This window comes from Melospiza georgiana, chromosome 5, assembly GCF_028018845.1.
Source record: "Melospiza georgiana isolate bMelGeo1 chromosome 5, bMelGeo1.pri, whole genome shotgun sequence".
NCBI lineage: Eukaryota > Metazoa > Chordata > Aves > Passeriformes > Passerellidae > Melospiza > Melospiza georgiana.
The window spans coordinates 16211748-16230007 of NC_080434.1; the positions used below are offsets into that span (position 1 = coordinate 16211748).

General features: G+C 43.2%; 1 protein-coding gene across 2 annotated transcripts in view; it reads right to left on the reverse strand.

Moving 5' to 3' along the window:
• The window catches only part of PPP3CA (protein phosphatase 3 catalytic subunit alpha), a 171366-nt gene extending 159204 nt beyond the window's left edge, over positions 1-12162 (reverse strand). Inside the window, exon 1 of one of the 2 annotated variants that reach the window (XM_058024000.1) lies at positions 11558-12162. In XM_058024000.1, coding sequence (XP_057879983.1) covers positions 11558-11615 — 58 coding nt within the window. In that variant the 5' untranslated portion in view covers positions 11616-12162. The remainder of the gene's footprint in view (positions 1-11557) is intronic. The other variant, XM_058024001.1, reaches the window with a different exon arrangement.
• Positions 12163-18260: the final 6098 nt, after the last annotated feature.

The window sequence follows — 18260 nt, forward strand, 5'->3', positions numbered from 1 at the left end:
AGGTACTTTGACACATCATTCATAAAAATTACAGATACACTATTTCTCCAGTGAAGTGGAAAGCAGAAAATTAAGTGATCAGGGGGGGAACCAAAAAACCAAATCAAACCATACCTGATGAGGTAGTCAACAGCCCAGAAGCTAAAAGTGATCTCTCAACTGAAATGAGTGCAGGTTTTTCCCCTTTTGTAGTACAAGTATGGGATTTTTTTTGAGTTCAATTCTTTCTTCCAACTACCAAAAGTAACCTTATCTCAGGATGCTCCAAACACAGGACCCTCAAGTAATTTTCCCCTCCTTCTTACTGATAACATAACTACAGATTAAAAGTTGTTATGGTTAACAAAAACTATAAGCACTTTATCTCCGTAAACTTTTTTTTTTAAATATGGAGAATGTCAGAGAACGAACTATCTAAATCAAACTTAGGGGTATATGCACAGAGTATATGACTAACTAAAAATTTCACCAACAGCCTTTGCCAGTTCTCTGCTTGTTGAGAGTCAAGTTCCCCAGAAGCTACCACTCAGCTTCCTGCCCTGCTGCACAGGCACCTCCAGGATTCTCACCTGAGCCAACAAGGCTCATGAGGCAAAGCAGTACCAAAACAGCTCTCCTTGGATTTCTAAACTACCTTAGTTCTAAATTCCCTTGGTAACACTTCACTGCATGAAACACACACCCCCTTGCCCACTGTGCTCTTCATTTCTTCCTCCCAAACTCTCCACCTGTCATCCCAATACACCATGTTATGACATTAGGCTCCCCTCTAGGAATCACAGACACCACCACTCAGGTGACGTACAACAGCAGGTTTCTCAGGGAAGCAAATAATGCTCTCATACCTGTCTGCTGTGTACATCTTCAGTACTACCTGTAAGTTACTCTCTTATAGCTGAAAAATAAGTTAAACAGATTTTATTTAAGGTGACCCAAATGTGTTCATTACTGAAGAAAACTTCTTTGTAAAGGGACACAAGAAAGAACATATATGCATAAAGTCTTCTGTTTGTTTTTCCAACAATAAAGAACAACCATATGCACATACACAGAAAACATTTCAGACTACACTTCTGAAGAGAGAGCAACAGAGAAGCAAACTTTCTTGGCAAACCAGCCACCTACAAACAGACAAGTTCATCCTCACTTGGTAAATGAGCATTGCAAAGTAGAAAGGCACTTAGCTCACTCTTAAAATAAGTGCTAATGCTGTAAAAGATCAAATATAACAAAGTAGTTTAAACCAAAGAGAAATCATGCACTGAAAAAGGAAGGCCAAAATAAGAAATCCTAGGATGACAACTTGATTCACAGTTTACTCAAGTTAATGAAAGACTCCAACTCCCACAGATTTCAGCGGGTTATGGAACAGGTCCTGCAGAGGGAAATGTACCAAGTCACAAACAGCAATGCTGTATTTTGATACGTAATTGCCACCAGTGCCTATGAAGAAATCCCTGGTGTAAAACAGAGAACAAATACAGTAATCTTGCTTTCTCATTTTAAAAATGGCATGAAAGAAACAACAAAAGAAAGTTATTGAAGAGAACTAGATTGTTCCCAGCTGTTGTCATAAAATACTACAGCTGTTCATGTCATTGCAGCTAATGACCAGTTGCACTTTTTTAAAGATTGTAATACAGTATGACCTTTGTAATCTACATCAAACTGAAACTTGGCAAGCATCATGGAAAAAAGACTAAGAAATCATTTAAATCCTATTTTATTTTTTAATTTCTGTTCATGGGTTGGTTTTGAGTGTTTTGGGGGGGATAGGAAGGGATTTTGTATGAATGGTTCTTTATTCAAATTGTCAATTATGTTAAACTACTTACAAAATCATGGTAAATAACAGGTATTAAATTATCAAAATTGTCTTTTCCAGTAATAAAAAGATAATTAAACTAATAAATCCTGGTTTGGTTTTTTGGTTTTTTTGTTAAAAAGAGGTGTGCTGACTTAAAGTCTCAAATTGAAGGAAAAGATGATGAAACATCTTTTCTCTGGAGCCAAGAACAGGGTAGGCATCACCATCTAGAAGCTTTTAATTGCTTTGCTAACTGAAATATACATGAACCAAATCAGACATTCATAAAGATTCAAGTACACAAAAGCAAAGAAAAGGTTAAAATAGAAAAATTCATATATATATATATACACATATAGATGCAGAAAGAATTTTCATATACAGCTCTCTCCAATGAAGCATTATTCCTTGACATATGGAGAAAAAGCTAGAGCAAAGCATGTGTTCCCACATAATATCTCCACAGAACTTTAAACATACTACTTCAAGTAATTTCATGGAATTTCTCAAGAAAATGAGAGAATATAGGTTCCTCTCTAGCAATGTGTCCTCCCCTCCAAGATCATCCACACAGAGCTACAGGCCAGGAAGAAATCACAATCCTGCACTGCTTTTTATCTTCCTTATTGCTACCAAGAAAATAATGCATGAAGAAAATTAGAAGTCATTTTGCCACTTTCTCCACTTTAAGAAACAAAAACACTGCCAGAGAAATTCCAAATACTTTGGAAAGATGAGGACCTAAACATACACTGCTTTGACCTATTTTCATGGCAGTGGCCTGGGACTCTGTAACAAGCAACAAACACAGCTGCAACAAAAAACCTGTGACAATGAAACTTCCTGATGCAAAGGAAGAAATAATTGCTAAATATGAACTTATAGCCAAACTTAGCAACAGATAACAAGCTAGAAGCTGAGCCTCTTTTCCTCACTTTGGGACATCTATCTACACTGCAAAGGATTTCTTCCCAAATGATGGTTACTTCAAAATCCTGAAACCTTAAGCAGCAACAGTTATTCATTTGTCACTATCAGTAAAAAAAAAAAAAAAAAAAAAAAAAAAAAAAAAAAAAAAAGTAGATTTGTAAACCCAACCTTCAAATACAAAAGTCTTAATTAAAAATAAAAATCTAATCACACACAGCACGAGGCCAACACTCTAGTTTTGGATAGTTTGGATTCCATTAATTAAGCCTATTGAACAATGCCTAGAGTGACTGTTGTAAGACTCTCTGTAGCATCACATCTGCATAAGCCATTATTAACACATGTTATTTTCACCATTCCAATCAGAAGTTCAAAGTGCACTTCCTTTCTTATAGCAACATTGTATAAAAAGATCAAGTCTGCACAACTAGGAAGTATTAGATGAACACTGTAGCTCCATAGCAATTTGGGATGGTTTTTTTTTTCCCTTCAGCTCGGCATTGTGCAAAAGTCAAGATAATTCAAAGTATTTTGCCAACAGCAATCTGATGCAATAAAATATCTAAACTAATTGTCTCCAAACGATGGGATGAAGAAAAAGAATATAGGATAGAATATTGTTATAGCAATATCTGTCTCCATCAGTACATGTTTCAACACATTACAGCACTTTTTAATTCTGGAAGCTTGATTTTATTAACCCAGATATGCCTTTCTCAAAGACAAAATAATTGCTGCATCTTTTCTCAAAGATTTTATACAACCCTTTTTTAGCATGGTTTTTCCCTTTCTTTTACACAAAGTTTGGTACAGTCTCCATCCAGACTAGGTTCTGCACCTTCCAATCCTAAAGTTTAAGGTGGGGGTTTTAAAACTCACTGATCTGTGGTGAACCTCAGGATTCTTCTCAAGTATTAGCAATTTCACCAAGTCTTACCCATCATCGCTAACTAACTTCCATGTCTGATTATAAAAGCACCAAAGCAGGAGGACCCATACCACCTCCCTTCCAAGTGAATCGAGAACACGCTGTTCATGCTGGCTTTGCAAACCACACAAGCTGAAACTAACAGTCATACTATGAGTGTTCAACATAAACTGCAAGAAACCTGCAAGCAGCAGCTGAGCTGCAGAATAGAGACATCCTTCTGTGACAAGCTGGGTAGAGCTTGAGCAGCACACTGACAGTGGAGCTATTCACTGAAAAGAAAGCTACAGTCAGCAGCTGGCTGCAGAGTTACAACAGAAGTCTGAGTACTTCCCCTGTTCTCACAGGCTTCCCCAGGCACCTACAGATGCACCAAGAGGAAAGATACAGTGTTCCATGAACCTCTTCCATTAAATGCACACACCCAAATCACTCAAATCTATCAGGCAGCACTCAGGCTGCTCATCATACTTAGCAATAAGCAAACAAGCATAAGAGCAATGAGGAAAGAAGAGTTTTTAGAAATGCAGGACAGGAATAGACAGGAAAAGGGCATTTTGAAACATGAGAAGGGGAAAGCATTAAAAACACAACTTGCTGACAAGTAAAAGGAGCTGCAACAGAAGCTCAGCACAGCTTTTAATTACAAGTAGAATGAAGTTTGATTGATAGACAGTTTTCAAACGAAATGTTTTTGAAAACTGGTTAAATACACCCTAAAGGATGCTATCTACACCTTAGACACAAGCACCCCAAGACACACAAGAACTAACTTCTAATTAAAACCACCATTTCTAATGTGTGGTGTCTTTCCACTCTGCTTCTTTTCCTCTCCAGCTCTAAACATAAATGGTGTTAGCTGACCATTAGCTGGAGATGATGCTGGCATCCTAAATCAATCTTAAATAAGACAGTCATGTTCTCCTCATACAGCAGGGTTGCTGTATCAACAGTACCATGCCTAAGCTCTCTTATAAATAGAGATTAAAACACACATAGATGACTGTCAAGGAGGTACTGCTCTGGAGGTGTTATTTCAACAGCGGCAGCTTTCTGGGGGAAGAGTAAATAGGGTGGGAATTAGTCCAGATTTTTACCTTTAAAGGAATGATTTACCATCATAATAGCACTTATTGTCTCCATGGTTTTCCACACATGATCTCTGGTCTCTTCCTTCACTCAGTAATTATAGGAAACCATTAAGTATGTGCCTGGAGTACCACCTCCAGCAATTCCACATCTCAATCCACAACCCAAGGGGCAGACCACTCCGTGAGCCACACACTTAGATGAACGTGCACAGTTAGTCTGCACATGCAGTATAATGGTTTTCAAAAATGGGGTGATACTTTCCACCATTACTGAATAGACATAAAATGATCTTTTACGGGGGAAAGTCAAGATAAATGACTGATTATCACAAGTGGAAATTATTTGAATGTTCAGCTGAAGAACTATTGTGAAATCACAGCCTATATTTGATTCATGAAACCACATACAAAAGAATATAAGAAGGTACCTTTTCATGAAGATGATTTGAAGTGGCTTTTACTTCAGAAACTTGTGGCTTCTTTTATGGCATGCTTACAGTAAGTGTTAAGCAGTATCTCTCCATCTTAAAATACTTTTAAGGAAGTACTTTTTTCCACATTCCTTGAAGCTATGAAGAAGAAACTAATCCCCACTATAAACTGCTTCAACATCACTGAGAAGCCTAAAATAAGTTAATATTCACAGTTAAATGGAGTACCAAATTTAACTTATAGTCCTGCTTTTGTACTATAAGTAGGAGCCACTCAGGAAAACATAAGAAACTGGAAAAAAAAAAAAACAAACCAGGAAGATGAGTTGGCAGTATCCAGGCTACAGGTACTTATTTATTGACGTTACCCAAAATTACTTTTGATAGAAAATCCCTTTAGAAATACCAGACAGAACACACTGTGCTGAGTTCTAGAAGCTAGAACTACAAAAAAGATAATTTAAAATATCAAGTTATATAAACAAAGGTAAATATATTTTGCACATGATCTTCCTGCCACAACCTGCACTGCAATGCAAGCATATCCACGCAACAACTATCATCTCTAAGTGGGATACATGTGATGAAAGTAAATACCATTCAATTTGGGTATGGACAACAGAGAGAAAACAACTGTTCTCTTCAACATCTCCCTATAGAAAATGACCTCAACTGGCTCATATTTTCCAATTAAGTTAAATGCTGATATCATTCAGTACGTACTCCCCTTTCAAGATTACAAACAGTGGTATTAAAAGCACTGCTCCCTACTGAGGCTCAGTCAAAAAGAGCAGGCAACAGAAGGCAGCTTTAGCCAATGTGGAATTCAGAAGCATACAAAAGGTATTTAACACACAAACAAGGCAATTTTGTGCCTTGCTTCATATCAGTCCCACGACTCAGCACACTCAGCAAGCCACTCTCTCATCATACAGAGCATGAGAAAAGCCTCCCACCTATGCAGTGCAGCAATAACTCTGTAAGAAAGGCACCCTTCAGCAAGTGCACAGTTTTCCCCTATGCCTATACAGCAAAAGACTTGTTTCACTAAAGGGCTTATTTACAAAATGATCTTAATGACTAAGAGGCTCAGTGAGTTCATAAATCAAAACAAATCACCAGCTTTATTACACATAGTCATCAAAGACTGTACTTTGGTTTTGTTTCAGTTTCTCAGCACCACACTCATAATCCCTCATGAGCGCTACACACATCCCACATACACACACAGGTTTGTACAATGTAAAACATACAAAGACTGCAACACCTAAATGTCATCCAGTTGATAAAATCTATTGGTCTTACGAGTATTAACTTAGTTTTGACATGAGGTAAGAACAAATTAGTTATATACATAAGAAACCATAACACAGCAACCTTGCTTTCTTTTCCAAACAACCATAATATCTCTCCAAGTATATTCAACTGTTTTCTGCTCCTAGATGCCTCTCACACAGCTTGTTTCATAAAGGTACCTCGAGACTTGCAACTATGGAGTTACTAAAACTGAGCTGGATGTACACCTGCTCCTTCAATTGAAGGTAATAGTGGACAGGAAGAGAATCAATCCCCAGCTGTACCAGCGCCACCTTTCTTGCACAGCTGTGGGTGGATTCTCTAGTTAATGGTACACCTTGAACCCAGATGCAGTCTTCCTCAGGACAAGCAGTATACCCCTAAGTACTACAACAATAAATTAATTAAAGTCAGCTTTCCTATGCCAACAGAAACAGCTACAAAGCAATTCCTTCTTTTTCCTCATGAGGATCAGATAGACACAATCTTCAGCATCCTCAACAGAGAGGCCTATCATCCTTTACTGCATTAGACACTTCATTTAAGTAACCCTGGTCCTTGCCATAAATAAGCAATACCCAAATTTACACCAAAATATACACCAAATCCACAAACGTTACAGATGTTCAGGTCAACACAATTGCTCAAAAACCACTGAAGCGCTTGCAGGACACATCTATGCTGGAAAAATTGAACTCAATTCAGAGGAAGACAGAAGCAGGCTTCTGCAATTCACCAGTTCTGGATTCCAGCCTGGAGCACAAGCCTTTGGTGAATACACACAAGTCTCCCCGGACTAATGGGAATTACCAATGAAGTTTAGAGTTTCCATTATTGACAGCAATTTTACCTCTCACAAATCTGAAATGAACACTGATGGTGAAATATCGATCCTGAGCTGGCATTCATATTACATTACAAACAACTGTCAGCCTGCACTTTAGGAGAGCATTAACAATGACACAGTTTGGAATCCAGAGACAGCAGTGTCTGGTTTTATTGTGTGTTGTCAATTGCTGATATAACCATGTACACCTCCCCATACAACGCACAAGAGGAAAGGACAACACCAAGGATCACAAGCCATGGCTACAGCCCTTCTAAACAACTGAGACAGAATTATTTCATTAAAACTACACTTCCAATAAAAAAGCACCAAACACAAAAACCCACACAAAAGCATACAACCATCTGACCTACCCGGAAAAAAAAAAAATCAAAACAATTAGTGTACCTAACTAAGTGCAAGATTTCCAAGAAATACTGACTTCACTTTTATTGTACAACTACTCCAGTTGACTTTCAAAATTTTTATTTAGGATTACTCTGCTTTAATGCAGTATTCCTCAGAGGCACTAATGCAACACTAAACACGTTGAGGAGGTCAAGTAACATGATCCATGGCTTTTCCTTCCCTCTGGGTGGGGTTCAAATCTTGCTAATGACAGTAGTGAGCAAAAGCTGTTGACATCAGGCAGCTGAGCCATGTGAAATGAGCTATTACCCTCAGTCCAGTTTTTCCTGGACAGGTATTCCTACCTTCACAAGAACAACCAAGCCTACACTCTGGCTGCCAAGTCTCAGGAGTTGGAGGCAGCATGGATAAGGAATAGCTTCCTCAGTCTTGAAGAAAGACCCTAACTTTTAAGACAGCTCTGTTCAAGTGAAAGCTGCACCATACCACTGACAAAAAGGCAAGAAATTTAAATTAGTTATAAGCACATCAAGTCAGCACCTCCTGCAACAGTATGTTGTCCTGAGCCTTGATCCCACAAACTTCTGAATGCACCTGAATATAGAGTTTATCATATTTGCAGTCAACAGAGCAAAGTGTTGCTCCTCTACAGCATGACAAAATTCAAAGATGAATTGTGTAATTTGCATCACAACATACACACCATCTTCAGGAGAGCACCAGAGTAAAATGAAAGTACTCCTCAAACCATAACTGCATTCTCTGGATTAATTTTACTTTTTTATTTAGCCCAACAAAACAGACAGTTTTGTCAATTTTAACTAGAGTTAATTTGCTTCTGGAAAGCTACCATTACACACAAACCTGAATTTCATCTTTACACTTCTCATCGTATGACAGTGTAAGATATGCATAACAAAGCCAGAAGAGCAAGACAGTATAAACATTAGGGGCTTCCCAGCCTTTTTCCCCACATCCCAAAAGCATGTTTTATTTTTGAGTCAAATCAGTTCAAGCACAGTTCAGACAATTCAAAAAGCAAAGAAAAATTAGTGTGAGATTAAATCCTCGCCTATGGAAAAGCTCCACTTCTCCATATATTTGAGCGTTTTAAGCATGAGAAGCAAAAAAAAAAAAAAAATCAAACCCACAGCAACCCCCTGAAGAAGCAGCTCTCAGCCACAAGCAATTTGCACAAAGCTGCTGGAACTGTAATCCCCCCAAGCCCGTCCCACTGTTACGTAACAGTGCCAAGCCAGGATTTTTCACCAGCCAGCTCAGAGTTACTGTTCGTAGGAAACATCTCCTCTCACACACCAGCAATCGAGAGGATTAAAAAAAAAAAAAAACAAAAAAAAAAAAAAAAAAACCAAAAAAAATAATAAAATCAAACCCAAAAAATGCCACACAGGCAAACAGGCAAGCAGAGGGAAAAATTTAATCCGGAGACTACATCCATGTTAAAGGCATTTCCTTTAAGTAAGGTTTTATATGATATTCTAACTTCGAAGAACTAGCTTGCTTTCTCAGGTTGCACTTTACCAGTGTTACAGTATCTGGTTATTCTCTCTAAAATAACAAGACTTCAACTACTTATAGAGGTGCTTACAATGTAACTTTTAATTATTCTGTGTTAATTTAACATTGCAAGCCCATTTCAGTTGTTCATCTCAAGAGGGTAAAAATCATGTCCTATATGACAGAAACAACCAGGTGATCTTTCCTTCGTTACCACCAGTTTCTTGACTTCCTTAATGTCCACAGGAAGGCAGTGTGAAGTGCCTAAGATGCAGCAAAGAATAATCCTATGAACAATCACTTGACTGTGTACTACACTCTTCGGATGCTATTTTAAAACCTTAAAAGGATTTCAATATTTAATGGAGGCCTGAACCAGTTGAGCAGATCTTCACATCTACACTGAAACACTGACATTATGAGACAAACAGTTAGCAGGGGCAATGGACACCCAAGCAGCACCTATGTTCTTTTTGTTCAAGACTTGAACTCAGTTTAACCAAGTTAATTTCTCTCTGAGCTGCATTATAAAAGTATTTAACTACACATACTGCTAAGTTTCCTTAGAAATAGTGGTTTTAGATCTTTAAGACATTTACACGTGGGAAAAACACAAAGAGCAATTGCTGACAAAACACATTTAGATGAGCTGAAAGCACTAAAGGTTTTGTAAATACTGAAATAATTCATGTTCATTTCAAACATTGTCTTAAGCCAAAGGAAGCTGGCCACTGCAAAGATCAGGAGTTTGGTCATGTACCAGGACCACGTAGATTAAGGAAATTTAAAAAAAAAAAAAAAAAAAAAAAAAAAAAAGAGATACCCCATAATCTCCTAACAGGATGGCCATTTGTTGTTTCTACAGGAGACAAGTATCAGCTAAACACAGGCTTTAAAGCCTACACTTGGGGTGATATAACAGACTAAAACTTAAATTGTAAATAGCGATTTTCTTAAAATTCTTGCAATTATGTTTCTTACAATAGCTGAATACCTACACTTTCCTTTGGAGGGGCAGAAAATGAAGTAAGAGGGGAAAAGGCATAAGATGGTAAATGTAAATATAAACACAAAACCATAAATAACACATCTTCCCAAATAATATTTACACTGATTGTTTCATTCTGGCATACACTCATGTAAATACAGAAGTGTATGTATTTCAAGGCCATTTCCACTTCCAGCTTTCGCAGGATCTGGACACATCCATGCTGCACCTTGGATTTGTGCTGTCCACCGTAGCATACGGGTTATAACCTAACTGGGGGAAATACACTAGAGCTGGATACACTTGGCTGTGCGCCCAGTGCGGAAGGAAAGAAACAAACAAACAAAAAACCCAGATCACTAAATACACGTGCACTTCCTACACACCGAGAAATGCACACGTGCAATTTACATCAGGCATCACCCCAGTAAATAAAACCTTGGTCTGTACTGCGGGGCACAACGTGCTGTCAACCCAAACTCTCATTTGTTTATACGGCCGAGGCTGGCAGCACAGGCGCCCCTCCGAAGCACAGAAAAGCTCATGGAGCCCATCCGTGTTTTTGCCGAGCCCCCTCACGGCCACCCGCACGCACACGCGGGAGCACGGACACGCTACGCCCGCCGGATAACTTCACATCCTAGCAGGCCGGGCCGTCAGCAAGAGACGGCGATGGAGGAGGAGGAGAAGGAGGAGGAGGAAGCAGCCTTCGCCGCCTCCCACAACGCCCGCGGCCCGCTCCCCCTCGCCCGGCATCCCCGCCGCGGGAGCGGCCCTGCGGGAGCGGGGCACGGCGGAGCCGAGCGGCGCAACCGGTCCCCAGCAGCGGCGCTCGGTGCGGGAGCGCAGCCCCGGCTGCTGGCGCGGGGAGGCTTCCAGGCATCCTCGCTGCATGCGGGGAGCGGAACGGCAGTGACAAGCGGCGGCGCAGCCTGCGGGGGGGCTCCGGGGAGCGCGGTCCGGAGGAGTAGGAGGAATGGGGGATGCCCAGAGGAGCGGGCGGGCTGGGGGAGGGGGCCGAGCCCTGCCCTCCTCTCCCCCAGGCACCGGGGCGGGGGAGGAAGCTGGGGCTCCCCCTCTCTCTCACGCCAGCCCTGTGCAGCGCCTTCAAGGCGGAGGGGGGGAGGCGGCGGGGGGAGGAAGGGGGGGAAATGCTGCAATGTAGCGCCGGGCAGGCAGGCGAGGGAAGCCGCAAACCCTCCACTGGGGCCCGGCGCAAGCCCCCGGGCCGAGCCCACCCCTCCCAGGGCCGCGCCGCCGGCAGCCCCGCGGTACCTGCCCGGGGCTGGCGGGGAAGGGGGGACGGACGCGACCCCTGCAGGGGGCCCGGCGGGAGGACCCGGCCGAAAGGGCGGCGGGGGCGCAGCACCCACCTTTCACCACCCTGTCCGTCGTCGATAACTTGGGATCGACGGCCTTATGCTCCGACATGTCCGGCGGCCGGGGAGGCGGCGAGGCTCTCCCCCCTCGGGCAGGGCAGGCGCGGGCTGAGGCGGCAGCGGCCGCTGCGGTCACGGCTCCGGCTCCTCCGCTGCGGCCAAAGTTGCCGCGTCCCGCCGCCGCTCGCTGGCTCGGCTGGGCTCTGCCGCGCGGTGCCTTCCTCCTTCGTCTTCCTCCACCCCCGTCCTCCTCTTCCTCCTCCAGTTAATTATTGCTGGCTTTCAATCACGCCTCCGGGCTGTGCAGGACGGCTCGCTCTTCCCCCCCCCGCCAAAGACCCCGGCGACAACACCCGCGGCGGGCGGCTGTCAGGCAGCGCCGGCAGGAAAAGCCGCGAGTGGACGCGGGCAGCAGGAACAGCCAGGTTGCACACGCAGCGGCCAGCCCTGCGCTTCCTTCCTCCGCGGCGCGCCGCTCCGGCTCCTCCCGCCGCCGCCACCACCACGGCCGCCGCCGCCGCCCGGGATCGGGATCCGGATCCGTGTCTTCCCCGCCGCCCCCCGCAGGGTCTTTCCGCGCCTCGCACCGACACCGGCCGCGGCCCCGCGCGCCGCTGCACACGCTCCGCCGCGCAGCCCCCGCGCGCCGCCCGGCCCCGCCCGCCCGGCTCCCGCTGCCGGGCGCCGCCATTGGCCCGCGCCGCGCTGCCACTCACCGCCGGCGCCCCGCCCCGCCCCGCGCGCGCCGCGCCGCGCCGCCCAGGTGCGCCCGCCCGCCCGCCGGGGCCGCGCATCCCCCGCCGAGCGCCCGCACGGCCCGGTCCGGCACGGCACGGCACGGCACGGCCCGGCACGGCACGGCACGGCACAGCCTGCGTGTGGCCGCGGGAAGGAGCCTACTACCTGCCGCTCACGGGGGCGGCGGCTGCGCGCCGGGAACCGCGCCCGGTTGGCCGCGCCTGCGTGCCCCGCCAGCCCGCGCGGGTGCGGAGCGCTCCAAGCGCCTGCCCCGCGGGGTGCCCGCACCGGGGTGCCGCGTCCCCGGAGAGGTGACACGCAGGTACCGGCACGCCGGGGCTGGCCTGCGCGAAAGGAAATCTTATTAAATAGCATCCTTGAGCCGGGGGGCTGCTGAGCCATCCCCTAGGATAAGGGAAAAATACATCCATCGCCCCTAGCTGTGTATCTTGCCCAGCGCATCTGGCACACGCCAGCTCGGGGCATGGGCTGGCGCAGCCTGCGGAGCTCGGCCTCGATGCTGGGACGCCACTGTCCCCTCAAATGGGCCTGCGAGGACAAGCGGAATGGCCAAACATGGGTGAGAAGTGTTCGCCGCCCCCAGCTGGAAGAAATACAACAACTCTTGCTTCATGTTTCTTAGAGGATTGGAAAGTACTTTACTGTGAAGGTGTCCTCCACCATTCCAGACAACATAAATATTGTTATGGGCTTGTTTATACATGTTGTTCAGGAGGAGCTATTCCTGACTAATTTCATGACTAATTTCCAGAGTAAGGCTGGGCTGTTCCGGTTTAGTTTAACACCGTGAGTTTTAATTAAGGAGGAAAATAGGGCATACCTGTTCTGGAGAGAGATGTTTACAGAATTGTTGTTGAATAATTTCTGTGTAGATGTGCCAAGAATCAACAAACACCTAACCTGACTTCTCACTTCCCTCTGGGGTGGTGTACAAGTTGCTTGCTTAGCAGATACTAAAGCTTTAGAAAGCCACCAAGAATATAAGATGGCAGTTGTGACACATACTCCCTGCTTTGATTTGCCTGACATTTTTAGGGGACGTTTTGTTGGCTGTCCTTGTGGTATTTTCTCTGAGCATGAGAAGACATTGTATGTGACTGACATTTAGTAGAACAGCATGAGTTCTCAGCTTGTTCCAATAACTGTGGTGAGCTCCATGTGCTGTGACCATCCTCTTGTCCCAGGAGCACAGACTAGCTGGTAATAAAGCTGCCATCTGAGATTCCTATTGCAGCGGTAACATGAGAATGTGAAACAGAGCTAGGGCTCAAGCGAGGGTGTCATATATATGCCCAGAAAAATCCTGAAGCCCATGACAAGTAAGCAGACATCTCCCCATATGGTAGGCATACTTCATGAAGCCTGAAGGGCACAGAAGAATCTGGACAGAAAAACCCCTACATCTTCATCCCCACTGCTGGGAAACACTGCCCAGCGGCACTTGGTGCTCGGACACGGAAGGAGAGGCAGCATGTGAGGAATGCAGCATGGCCAGTAGTGCCTACATGTTGTGGGCCCCAGCTTCATGAGGTGTGGAGGACCAGTTTGGATCCGTTCTTCTGGGACTGCATGAGTCATCTGGATTTGTCCTCATAGCCTGGAATAACAGAAGCTCTGGAACTCTCGAGTTTACATTTGCTCCCCCATTAATCACAGGACAAGACTTCAGTGCTGCTTTTTTAACAAGAAAGTATCATTGTTGCTGCTGCTTAAATAAGAACATCCAGCATGTTTGTATTAACTCTGAAGCCTATATAGGAGTTCTTCCTTTTTAACAGTTTTCCTTTCCTTCTGGTTTTCACTTATAATATCCCATCCAGGCTATGTAAAACTCTTTCATTTTATCTCGTGGAGGGTCTTGAAAATTCATCTGTTGAATGTGTTCAGTCTTCCTTGCCAAGGTGGAATCCCCATTTCAGGTCATCTCTTCTTAGGAGCATTCAGATGAGCTTTCCTAAGACAAAGGTCAGTACCACAGCCGAATACCACGAATCATACAGCCAAGATTCAGATCACAGCTGTAAGACCTCATAACTACTCTGTCTTCTTGTGGTGAAATCTTCACCCCATAACTTGTTTCCGTAGCAAAAGGAAATCCTTATCCTTGCTGTGATGGAGGGAAAGGAAGAGAGAGAAATGGCCAAACATTGTCTTTGTTCTCTGATAATAGTAACAAACTAGAGATACTCTGTTTCAGATTTGTGTTAGTAGTAAAGGTTGTATAGGCATTCCTTATGACTTAAATCTGTCCTTCAAATCCATCCACACAGGTAGTCCTTCAGGTTTTCCTCACACTCCTTGGTCACAGAAGAATTTGTTTTTCATGGGATATGAGTCCTATTAGATTCCTTTTTCTCATTTAACAGCGGGAGGAGAAAACGAAGATCACATCTTGGAGTGAAAAGAACACAGTCAGTGGATTCTGGGAAAATTCTAACACATTTGACCTCTTGCATCACTAATCCCTAGTAGCATTGTTAGTCATTTCATCCCCTAGTAGAATAAAAGCCCAGCATGATAGATTGGAAGCTCTGGTCTTCCAAAGAGCAGTCACTCCTAATTACTGATTTTGAGGACAAGCTCTGTGAGATCTGGGGGAGAGATTTTCTCCAAGTCTGGAGTAAGTTAGTACCCACCTCTTTGCCTCAGATGAACAATTCTGTTCCATTTTAGCAGAGACATGACAATTCTTTTAAGCAGCTCTGGAAAGTAGCAGCATCCAGCTGAAGAGGAAGAAGGAATAAATGCCCATACAAAGAGAAGTCAGTAATTCAAACTGGACTTTCATAAAGACACACAGACTGAGGGACTTCAAACTGTATCATAGATCCTATGAAAAATTAGCAGTCAAGTTATCTTGACTCTATTTCAGCAGCAAGGTGAGGATTATTTTATAGACATGTAGCAATACTTTTGCCCACTGACTCAACCAATTAAGATATTGTCTTAAAGTATTGATTGTGAGAAATAGTATTTAAAATTTTAATAATTATTAGAGAAAGACTGTTCTACCTACAGGAGTCTGTCCTTCCTGCATTATTATTAGCCTCTGGAAGTTCTGGCTCCACATGTAGTAAATATAAGTTTGGCAATATCTTGGAAGTAAAGGGGAATTAGCAAGGGCCCTTAAATACTGTGATGGCTGGATGCAAAATATGTGCAACAAGGTTAGTCTGGATATTGGTGCTGCCTTAAATAATGATTTTCCTGATTTTTCTTTCAAGAGAGATGTGTAATTGCTTTGATTTACTTCCCTTCAATATAAAAATTACTGGGAATTCCCAACATCTTTGTATCTATGTCTATTGCTTAGGCCATAGCCTCTATAGCATCATTGTCTACAAGATTAAAACCACTACATACCAGTCTATGCTGATAGTGAGTCTTGAGGAGATGCTCCATAGTGAACCCAACGTTCTGTTACAGGTCATAGTCACAACAGTGACAACAAGCACCTAAAACTTTCAAAAGAACTAGATCCATCTACATTTAACATAAAATAAATAATTTATTAAATAAATTACTAAAATAATTTATAAAATAAATTTCATACCAAATGTTGTATACTAGCCTTGGATAGGCAATATAATTTATCAACACTCCACATGTCGTTTGGTTCCATCATATCCTCAGGAGAGGAAATCAACCCCCATGTAGAGAGCCTACACAAAGGACCACACAGCAATTTAGATCACCATCAAGGGGCACTGTCTGAGGACTTTTTGGACAATAGTTTTTCTCCTCTTGTTCTACCTCAGTACAAAAGAGGGAGATGATAGATAGATAGATAGATAGATAGATAGATAGATAGATAGATAGATAGATAGATAGATAGAGATAGATAGATAGATAGATAGATAGATAGATAGATAGATAGATAGAGATAGATAGATAGATAGATAGATAGATAGATAGATAGATAGATAGATAGATAGATAGATAGATAGATAAAGGGCCTGTAGCAAGTAAATTATTTGCATCATTGAAATGCTTTCTGGTTATGTTGGCAAGGAGATGGAAAGTTCAGATGGCAAAACACAGACACATAACCCATCACTAAATGTATCCTCTCCTTTCTTCACTCATGGTCTTCATGGATCCCCTGTGGGCACTTAACCTGTTGATCATCAGCCTCTCTGGAGCTTTGCATGTCTTTCCCAGCATTCATCTGTTGGGCTTTTGGCTTGGCTAATTATGCAGGTTCTGGATTTTGTCCTGAAGTTTTTAGAAGAATTTGTACGCACTGTTAATGATACTGCGCCTGGTTGAGAAAGCAAAGCTAAATAGACAATTCTATAGAGAGTCATGGAAGGGGTGATACCAAAATGAATTGTGTTGCAATAAAATGCTAGCAATGGCATCTGGAATACAGAAGAGAAAAAGGTTAGCTGCAAATTCCAAGATGCTGAATCAGCATGGAAAACAGTAACAACTGGTGCCATGAACAGTTATACAGAGTTTGAGTGACATTTGAAAAGTCAACAAATAGTGAAAGAGAAGAACACAAGTGAGAGAAAATAACCTTGAGGCCTGGAAATTGTTTACCCCATGCCAAAACTGGCCTGCTTACAACAGGTTTCAATATAAAAGAAGCATAACTGTGGTCATTTAAGGCTGAAAATTAATATTTGCATTCAGATTAAGCCTCTGGTGCAAAACTGATCCACATGTCATGCCTGTAATCCCTCACAGCATGCAGACGCAAGAGAAATGCAAAGGACTTCCATATCTGTCCTCATTCCAATACTGCTGAGAAGCAGCCTAACATAAGTTTCCTCCACTGCATTTTCAGATTTCCTAAGAGGCACCTACTTTCATCAGATGACTCCACTAAGCCCAAAGGTGAAGACCAGATAAGAATTGAGTTTGGAAAGGAGTAAAGCCAGCATAAGAATAAATCAAAACACCAGAGATGGAAAGAACAATCTCAAACTGGAAAGCATAGTCAGAAGGTCACAGAGCCAGGTGTTTGAAAACCAGAGTCCCTATTCGAAGTCAAGTCAGGACTGGGACAAGGTGAGGTACAGGAGCATAACACAAAGGAAGCAGGAACCAGGAATCAAGACTAAGCAAACAAGAATGAAAGGCAAAAGAGTCAGAAGCAAACTACAGCCAAATGGCACTGCAGGCTGCCAAGAACAACTGGTGGAGTTGCCTGACACATCTGCTATTAGAGGAAATTAGCCAAGCCTTAGCTCCTGCACAGCTGGGCCACGGTCCCAGTTGCCCTATTGCATCCAGCTGCAGGGCCAGTAGCCCAGGCAAAGCCCAACAGTGTGGTTAAACATTCATTGACTTAAAACTTGATCTGCAGCAGTAGCTTGTCCCTATAAATTTACTGGTGCAAGCAGCAAGTTTTACTCAATTTATGTATCCAGCAGGACACTGCACTGATTTGCCTAAATGTGTTTAAAATTATTGCTTTAATTAAGCACTGCAAGTTTGTCCAGTGAAAATGTGTTACTGTAGAAAAAAACCCAAAAAAGCTGCGTCTGAAGGCAGGCGAGAGTGCCAAGGTTCCCAGAAGTGGAAAGACATCCCCTCATCTCCCCCTACTGGTGCGCCCGTCCCGGAGCCTCTGCCTCTGCCAATACGTTGCGAAACTGAAAGAAAGGACCCTTGGGAGCAGCTTCCAGCATCGAACAGTTCTCAAGATGTTGGCAACAGCCTAAAAACACAGTCCTGCTATCAAGAATTAGTCATTTGCTCCCAGGGAGTTCATCCTGCAGGCTTTGGTTGTTAATTAGACATTGCTTTTAATGGGAGTCTACAGAGTACAGATTTTGCAAGGGGCTTTAGGATGTTATCCCAGTGAATATTAAAATCTTCCAGAAAATATAAATTAAGAAAGGAGTAGAAGGAAAGCTCACTGCATTTTAAAGATGTTCTTCCATTAAAAAAAAATCATGACAGACCAATGCCTGTTGAGAGAAATGAA